This window comes from Osmia lignaria, chromosome 15, assembly GCF_051020975.1.
Source record: "Osmia lignaria lignaria isolate PbOS001 chromosome 15, iyOsmLign1, whole genome shotgun sequence".
NCBI classification, from domain to species: Eukaryota; Metazoa; Arthropoda; class Insecta; order Hymenoptera; family Megachilidae; genus Osmia; species Osmia lignaria.
In genome coordinates, this window is record NC_135046.1 from 5,238,166 (window position 1) to 5,247,994 (window position 9,829).

Consider the following 9,829-nt stretch of genomic DNA (forward strand, 5'->3'; position numbering starts at 1 on the left):
GTTAGTTTCCTTTTTACGATGCCCCCTTGTTCGTCGTTTCCCGTATCGCGATGGAAAGCAATGGAAAGCAATGGAAAGGAAGGAAAAGGGGATGGAGCGCATGCAAAAGTAACAATGACGAAGGGGGTTTGAGGTAGGCGAAGAGCAGGGGGTGGATGCAGAGAAATACAGGGGACGAAAGGAAAAGAAGCGAGTACTGGTTTGCGAGACACAGTCCACTCGGGAGTTGCTTTACAGGTCAGCTGGGAAATCACCCTGTGCTCTATCCGTCGCGACCTCTCTTCCTCCGCTTGCGCCAGCATTCTACACAGGAACAGGCCAACTTCTCGTCCCGTTATTCCCGTTGCCGTGTCCCATCCTTCCTCCTATCCCCGTGTCCCCGACCCCTGAGACCAGTTATGTAATTATCTGGATACTGCTGACATTTTTGTATCATATTGCTGCTCGCAGGCGACCGAGACGCTCCCTAAATGCCGAATAGCTAGCTGGATTGCGCGACTTTCCATCTTGACGATGAACAGCTTTCGTTCCTTTCGTAATAATCTTCCAAATCGTCTGATTCTTCCTGAAACGCCACCATCCCTTCGCTCTACCCTCGGTCGCGCATTCATGTTTTATTAAAGTTCCGTAATTTGGTCGAGGAGCGTCTACCATCTGACGCATAAATTACAACATACACCTTCGAGTAATTGCTGGGATGCGAAATTTTATTGCTACCGATAACGAGGCTCTCGAGCAGTCTCGCGACTCGGACCGATATCGTCTCGCGCGTTGCGATCTCCGGCTGGTAGATGTGCGGGACAATGGTGCACGGAATGGAGGAAAGAAAAGAAGTGGAGAATGGGATGTATAGGAATGGCGAACTGGCAAGAAACTGAAAAAAGACGCGACGGAAGGTGAGTGGGTGGCGAGTCGGGGTTGCCGGGGATTGAAAATCGTGGAGAACGAGCCGCGTTTGAAAGCGGTCAATGTAAAACGCCGAAACTATGGAACTGTGGCGAGGTACAATGCCGGCTTATTGACGAAACGAGAAAGGTTTTCGGGTAGTCGGCGAGCAGAAGCGAGTTGGCAACTGTCTTGGTATAAGGGGTGCGAAAGAGATAAAGCAAAGTGGCGGACGAGGTCGGCCAACGCGGAGGGGAGAGAAACGGAAGAGTAGAATGTAGTTTGGAGCCAATAACAGTGGCTCGTCCAGGCGTGCGACAAACGTTGTACAGCTTCTCAAACAATGCGAACAAAAGAGCATCAATTTTACGTTTTTATCGCGTGGCATTGTCTATCTTCGACAATGGGTCGGCGAACGGGCAGCGTCGAAACCGCGTCGCGCCGCGCCGGTATGCCCAAGGCATCGTCGCGTTCAGCCTGGCGCAACCGACTTCAACGGAATCAACGAAAACCTGCTTTTGTCTCGTAATTCACCTTCTCCACCCCACTCTGTACACGCGCGCCACATTCTTACGGTTCGATGAAAGCTTTTACGATGAAAGCTGGCCCGATAGCCCAGACGATTGCCCTTTTAGACAATCGATTCCTAAACCTACTCATTTAACTCGCTTTTCATATTGCCTCGTTACCGACCTAATTTCTATTATCTTTCACGACAGTTTCGATCGTTTCATGAATAATACTTTGAATAGTGTATATCAATTTTTTATTATTATTATATCGTAGTAGGGTAACGGGTTAAAACGAAACTTTCCAAAGAACGATGGAAACGATTCAACTTGCCCGTCGATCCGACGGATTTAGATATTACCGTTGGCCAGGGGATCGCTTCCAATTATTTCGCCGGTAAAAAACGAGCGGCTGAACTGGAGGAGGGCAATTATACGCGGGGCGCCGCGCCGCGACGTGTAACGCGACGACTTAGAGTTTGCAATTAAACAGCAACAATTACACGGGGTAACTTTAGACTGTAATAACACAGAATAAAGGGTTGCCAGTGGCGGTGCCTAGCCTACCACCCTCCTGGTTAGAGGATGATTTACCGATCCAATTAGATATCTCTCTCTCTCGTTCTATCCTTCTCTGGTACACTAGCAACGAGCACCCACACTCGCCACCGGAATACGCGTCCCCTCGTCCTTTCTTCGATCCTCTCCAGAAGACGTCCGGTCAAATTTAACGACCGCCCAGTTAATGCCCTCACCGACTACAAATTACATTTTCCCGCCATCGCGTCGCTAATTCGATCTTCCCTAATTCCTTATACTCGCGCGTTCATATCGAATCGTCGGCTTAAATTAAAACGTTGTTCGCGTTATATATATTTCTCTGTTCACTCAGCATCGAGGAAACGCGTCTCATCAGACTCGCGGAGTAAATTAAACCGGTAACGATGCACGGGTCACGGGGACCCTCTTCCTCCCGACGCGACGCGATCGCGGCAGCGTAGGCTGCAGCGTATGCAAATTTTATTCAAGAAACCTGTGTCCCTTCAAAGAACGGATTCACAGAGGAGAGCGGCGGTGAATGTTTTATTTCGAAGGAGCCGGTGAGCAGGGCCGACATTGCTCTGAAAGAACGTTCCAACTGCGCCGGTACCGAACACGTCCCGTAAAATGACTCTTAACGGGGTCACGCATTGGCACCGGTTATTTTATTTATTTATTTCATGTCGACCTCGCTTCCCGTCCGTTCTTTCTCTCCTCTCTTCGCTCGGTCGTACGTTTCCACGGGACCTGGTATCCGATTTTTCTCCAATTCGGTCCTTCTGGGTTTCGCAAAGCCGGCTGACCCTCGTTAAACATTCAACCGAGTTATCTGAGAGACTGGCCCTCTCTTCTCGCTAGATTGAAATTTTCTATGCGAACTACATCTCTCTTGGTGATTTTTTGTCCCTCTCCTCTCGGTCCTGTGGTCGCGGTCGGTTAATATTTCAGTCGATGTATCGTAGCGGGCCACCGCGATGGCTCCAACTCCACGATCGAACGGTTGTTGCTAGAAAATGTTTCGTCGAACGTGCGTATTTAATCGTCGGATAAAAATATTAAATTTATTTCGTTGTTTCAACGAGAATAGAGCGAAAACCTAATGGAGAGGATTCAATTGTATCCTGGAACGTACAGCTCGAAAATGCTAGATAAAAGTGGAAAATCTGCGTGTATCGCGAGCTGGTATCGTGTCAGGACAGACAGCTGCACCGGTTGCGAGAATTAGAGGACCGGATCAGCCCGGCATTATTCCCGCGATCATAATAGAGTTCCTGGAACGAGTGCACTCGTGCAACGTGATAATTCTGCCGGTTCGTTGTTGCGCGAGTTTCTGCTTCGATTCAAACGATCCGCGAAAACGAACAGGTTGCGAAAACGTGCTCTCTATCGTTTGTTGCTTTATCAAAATAATGAAATCGAATGCTTTCGAATGAAATCAGGACAATCGAACGATTCGCACCGCTTTATTTTGTCCCACGAGTAGGTCGTTGATCCTCGCCCTTCGAATGTTTAGAAGCACAGTCTCCGAAGGTATAGATTTCTCGCACAAAGTGTCTAATCTTGCGCGATTTAGCCGATAAGCAAATTAGCAGAGAAGAGGACACCTTGAGAGCAAAGAGACCGGTGGTGACGCGATCGTTTGCCGCGTTGAAAACGAACAGAGGCCAAAAAGCAGCGGGTGACGGTCAGCTGAATAACAGGAGAGAGAAGATAGAGGGCTGGAAGTGGCGGAAGGAAGGGTGGAAGCGAGAGGAGGGACGAGGATCGGAGTACAGCGTCATTTAGCAGACGACGCGTATAATGGGGGAAACGAGCGAAACCCGGTATAAGCTATGCTAGCCGGCAACGGCCGCTCGCAACGCGATAATTCTATTTGCCGTACGATTATGAGAGTATCTACCTCGAACCAGACTCTACCGCTCTCGTATTTCGCTCTCGTATTTCCTACCGGGATCAAAGCGGATGTGAGACCGCTCGCGGACAGAAGCCCGATAATAATTATTTGTCCGACACGTTGCGATACGCTCGTTATCCACCGCTCCTACCATCAACCCTTTTACCATTGTTTTTCTTTTTCCTTCCTATTTTTTTTTTTTTTCTGTCGCGACGATCAACCGATTATCGACGTGCCTCATCGCCGGGGGTGACTATCCCGCGGGATAGCTCCACTGAAAAGACTCCGGTTAGATTCACCTTTTTTTTTATAATTTTGGCACGCGTTTAAAATGATGCTCGGTTCGAGAACTGCATTTTTCCTCTTTACTCTGTTTTTTGAACGCATCGGATTTGATGACACAGGGTGAATTTTTTAGGCTGAGGAGTCTATTATGATCAATTGATAATGGTCAATTCCTATTTTGAGATATCGAGCTTTTAAATTTTGGAATTGCGTGATGCAGATAGGAGATTCTCTGCTTAATGGTCTGATCAGTTTGTCTTGTTCTACTTCCGCTAGAGCGTGCCCGACACAGTAGAAGGTGCCATATCTAACGCAGCGTCTCTGTAAGATTTTGGTAGCGTTCAATCACGACGCAATGCCTCCGGTTTTGATTGCAGGTTTTGCGTGGGTGATCGGTTCTATCTGTGCGAGAACAAAATCCTGTGCGAGTACGACTACGAGGAGAGGCTGGCATTCGCCAATATGTCACTGCAAACACCCGCCTCGCTGGCGTACATCAAAAGGCAACTGCCCCCAACACCGACACCGCCTGGACAGAACATGCATCCGGGTCACAATCCGTTGCAACCTCATCAGGGACTTGGCCAGTCGGTGGGTCAACATAATCACGTGTCGAACGTAAGTTAAGAGATTGGTAACGTTTGAAACGTTTCACGCGTGCGTCCGACTGGAAGAGAGTCGCGTTTTAATCGAAAACGTCGCGCGATAGAAAGCTTTACTCGCGTCATCGACCTTTGCCTCCAAGTTAATTACCACAAGTTCAGTGAGAAAAAAACGCTTTGCGTTTGTTGGAAGATGATTTAACCACGTCACTCGTGATATATTCGCAATTACTGGTAACGTTCAATTTGTCGATTCTTTTTACTGAGAGCGATGATCTTATGACTGCAGGGTCAAATGTCGGGGGGTACGCCAACGGTGAACGGGACGACAATAGGTGTCGGTGGTCCGAGAGCTCCCGGAGACATGAACAACAATGGTCTGTCGGGTCCGGCACTTGGTCCTGTGAAGCCACCGCCGATGTCTATGCAGGCTCCGACCAGCTGAAACGAGGTGTCACCCCCCTTGAAGAAGCTCAGATGTCTCAGCGGCTATTGAGGCTGATGACGAAACGAAGGAGAACGAGAACGAAGGGACGAGAGGCTGAGAACGCGACGTCGTGACCAAGTGAACACGAAGAAAACCGCGTGCAGGACGACAGTGATTGACGGACAGACAGACAGACATACATATATATATATATATATATATACAAACACACAGCCACGTACACAGAAACATAAAACATATATGTACGGGGGGTGGTAAAGAATCGTTCAGAACGGACGACAAGAGGTAGAAGAGATACGGACCGACCTCCGTGAAGAATCTCGAGGACGCTTCCGGGCGATCGAACGTTTTCCGGGACTTTGTCGAGAGGTTCGGGGATTAATCACTGTGATCGCGAAATATATATGAATAAATTTATGGATGACATGTTGACGATAGGAACGTGATATATCGTACACGCGTGCAGACGCACGCGTGCCACACACGGGATAGACGGACACGTAACATACGTCTTGTAATATACGGTACAACATGTAACGATAAACTAGGCGATTTATGTAAGATATATTTCTGGCGGGAGGAAGGATGAACGAGTTTGAAGAGTGTGCGTGAAGAAGTGAACGAGTGAATGGGGCAGAGTTTTCTTGTAAATAGCTGTTGTATCGTCGACTCTGCAGCACCGAAAGACTATCAGTATACGCAGACCAATCGATGATTTCTATGCTACTCGTGATTCGTCCCTATTCGACGTTAGCAGCTGATCGAGAAGACGAAGAGAGAGAGAGAAGCTGCCGAAGAGGAGAATCTGTAAGTTTCATTTGTTCAAATCTCGAATGCGACGAATCCCGAGACGTTTTGGAAAATCTCGGTATACGAGGCGAAATAGCCGAGTAAAGGTGTACCCGATGGCTGATACCAAAGATTAACGATGTAAGTTTCGATGCCCCTCAAGAGCAAGCCAGCGTTCCACGGATTTCGAAATTCGTTGCTCAGTGATATAATATAATATAATCGTTTTGCAGTTTTCTCGAACTCCTTGTACCTTTTTGCGAAGCGTTCCGCTTCGTTCGCACGCGTCTCCGCGATCGCGAGCTTGCGAAACGAGGGGCTTAGTCCGCGGCTTTACGCTTTAACGCCAAAAGATGCATCGGAACAGGCGGGTGAAGAAGAAGAAGAAGAAGCAAGAAGAAGACGAAGAAGATCGAGAAAAAAAGAAACGATAAACGGTGACGTGGATACCAAAAGACGGCTGAATATTCGATAACCGATAAAACGCGTGCGCTGATAAACGATCCGTTCTGAATCACCGACGAAGCGTGTCGCAAAACCGCCACGGGCAGCGCGTAATCGCGACAAAGATTTTCGCAAATTTCTCTGATCGTTAACGACGATCTTTCCTCCTTTTATTTCGATCAAGAAATTTACCCGCGTGTTGCGAATTAATAACGCGGCCCGAAACCGAAACCGAAACCGAAACCACCGAATCGATTAAGTACAAAAGATATTACACGAAGAGAGGATGCGCTTGGGAGCAGGATAGCCGATGTATAGCGGTCGTGTGCGCGAAAGAGAAAGATAGAGAGAGAGAGAGACAGATAGTGTTGTAACGAGCGATCCACGCTCCGAGCGCGAGAGACGCGAATACTCTTTCCTCTTTTTTTTATCCATCTGTATATAAATATCATTTATTAGCGCACTATTAATATATTTACGAACCGCCTCTATAGGGGCCCCCATTACTACCGAGAAAATATAACATTCTTATAAATACAACAACACAATGAGTTTCAACAGTGTCTTCATTTCATTTCCAGGTCCGAGCGTCTATGAAATAGAGTGCACGGTTACCCGACGTATCCTTATCAAAGCATTCACCATCCTGCCCGCGATATCGCGTGATTGGACATTTAGCGTCAGAGGTGTTAATCGCAGCATCAGCATCATACACGACGGTATACCATGTTTTTCTTTTATCCTCTTATTTATGAATCTCCCCGTAACGTTTCTTCCCTCCTATTTCATCCCCAATAACGTTTGTTAACCCTCTTCGCATTATCCGGTTGATCCGCGTCTCGAAGTTGTACGAGAATCGACGAGAGAAGTAAAATCGTGGCTGTAGCGAGATCCGTTGATTTGTGGAGGCCGTATCGTCCGCTTGGTACAAGAAAACGGTTCGAACGGAGCCGGGACAGCTTCAGGATTGCGAGAGGGAAAGCGAGAAAGGGGTGAGGGTGATACAGCGAGGGGGAGGCAACGCGATTTCCCTAATGTCTTCCAGCCCACGGAGTTGAATGTTATTATGCACGGTGAAGACTTTATAATAGGACGTTGAAACTCTTTAAAACTTGCGGATCCTCCACCCTCTCAAGCTGTTGGCCTCGAAAAGGCTCGTCACTTTGGGACACTCGAATGATTTTTCTCGATACACTCAGAAATTGAACGTATTAGAACATTACGTCGGGCGTAAATTCGTATCTTAATATTCTTTTTTAAAATCTTCATTTCTTGATTATTAGAAGTTGAAATGAAACGTTGAAATTTATTTAAACTAGCAGAAAATAATTTTCCGTCACGGATTTTCCTTTCGGTTCGATGGAAATCGCTTGAACCCAGCGTTCACCCCCTTTTCACCCTACACGCGTATAAATTAATCTGTTAGCGAGTCTCGATCAGTGACGATCGCGTTTAGAGCGACCCCCTCTCAACCAGTCCCGAGTCGCATTAATCACGTCGAAGTCGTAAGAGGATAAGAAGAGCGGGGCGGGAACTGGAAAGAGAGTAGGGGAAAGAAAAGCAGAACCCCTTAAAATAATCTGGACCGAAATGAAATCAGCCAAGGCAATTTCCAGCCCCTGTATCCAACGGCGATGTTAACAGCGCTGCCGGTTTTATCCATCCACTCTGGGATGCTGTCCCTGATTCCAGAGAGCCGCGGTTGCAACCGACAAATGACGACGCGGCACCCCCCTCGCGGCGGCTCACGGAATTAAAGATCCCGAGATAAGGGTGTCATCCTTCGCTATGCATTATGTGTTCGGCAAAAAGCTCGCCCCCCGGGCTATCCTCACGGTCTCTCTGTCTCGTTTCCACCTCCCCTCTTACTCTTTTCCATAGCCAACACTGTCTCTTCTCAATTTCCCCTTCTATCTATCCTTCATCACTGTTTCTGTTGCTCTCGAAGAAGCTTCCAATTAATCTTCCTGCTACCTTACCCTCTATGAAGGATACTCCAGCGTTAACCACCTCCAAATGTATCGCCATCTCGATACGCATCGAACAGGGGTGTGTGGAAGAACCCGAAGTCGTTTTATTCCGACACATTCGACGTTCGATGAAACCAGCTTCGACAAGAATATCGGTAAGTTTTTCTCCTTACTTTCCTCTGGAAAATGACCTCGTAAACACGGGTCGAAAAGCGCAGTTGCACGAAGGATGCATCGTCCTGTACGGCGATTAAAGTATCACGCAGAGCGGGAGAAAGGGGGCTCAGAAACGGGAGCTGGTAAGGGGTTCCTTTTCAAACGATCGTGTGTAGAGTAACTCACGGAAGCAACGGGGTGCACGGGAGCGGCCGCGTTATGATCCGGACATCCTTTTCGGTCGAGACGAATAGAAGTTGGAGCAGCGTGCGCGCTCGTATTTCAGGTTTTATCGCTCGAAAACGTGGAGGGTGGGCTGGTCGTCGTGCTCGACAAACCGTGTACCAAAAAGCGGCTGCTTGGCGAGCAAACCTCCGAGAAGAACGAACAGTCGCGGCCTGGTAAGATAAGCTGGGATATCGATAGAGTATCAGAGTATCGACCGTACCGATCGTGGGATATTTGAAAAATAGATCACGAAAAGAAACGGTCCGAATCGCGAGCTGGATTTACTTCTTACCGTAGTTTGGATGATAGATCCGAGAAGGAAGTGCTTGTAGCATGAAGAACGAAGCAACTTATTTCTTTGAGTAGTTTGAAGTAGCAACTGGACTGGGTGCATATTCTATCGATGCATTGCAACTTATTTTTTTTTTCTGGAGATTTAGTTTATGTTTGATAGATAGATAGTACCGATGATATTATTAGCAATCCACTCTCGATTAATGAACGACGTTAACAGTTTAACAATTTAGCTAGAAGAAGCGTATAAAGAAAGAACCGATTGGAATGATGACCGCGAAGGAATATCATGGCAATATCTGTCGGCGAAGGGGAAAAGGAGGACTGGTGGCCGTAACTGTGGCTGGTCGAAATCGGAGTCGCTTTATCCCGGTGTATTGTCGGCGCGCATCCTAAAGCAATCACACGGGCGGCCGGCCAACCCACCATTACACGATATACTGCCTTAACTTTGGACGGAGAAGCGACGTCGGCGTCGCCCTGCGTCGCGCCGCTCCGCTCCGCGCCACGCCGCATCGCGAACGTTACGTATAGGGTGTACCGAAGGAAATAACCGTCATCTGTATTCGCGATAACATCGTAATTGAATGCGGTTGACGGGGATTTGCTGTACGGCAAGCGACCACCAGGCCCATAACCGTTCCCTTTTACCTCGGCTGCCTTCACCCTCAGTCATCCTTCTCCTTTTTTCCCGCAACCACCTCGTTTCGTCCCTCTCCCTTTCTCATCTACCCTTTCTCGTTCGTACTTTCTTCCTTTCTTTCGTTCTTTTCTTTCCTTCGTCG

General features: G+C 47.9%; 1 protein-coding gene across 6 annotated transcripts in view; it reads left to right on the forward strand.

Annotated features, from left to right (window-relative positions):
* Nucleotides 1-7,645, forward strand: part of LOC117600078 (LIM domain only protein 3) — a 72,358-nt gene extending 64,713 nt beyond the window's left edge. For 3 of the 6 annotated variants that reach the window (XM_034315062.2, XM_034315060.2, XM_034315059.2), the window contains 2 exons: nucleotides 4,491-4,731; nucleotides 5,005-7,641. In XM_034315062.2, the coding sequence (XP_034170953.1) occupies nucleotides 4,491-4,731; nucleotides 5,005-5,160 (397 nt within the window). In that variant the 3' untranslated portion in view covers nucleotides 5,161-7,641. Of the gene's footprint in view, nucleotides 1-4,490; nucleotides 4,732-5,004 lie in introns of all 6 variants that reach the window. The other 3 variants (XM_034315063.2, XM_076692503.1, XM_076692504.1) reach the window with 3 other exon arrangements.
* Nucleotides 7,646-9,829: the final 2,184 nt, after the last annotated feature.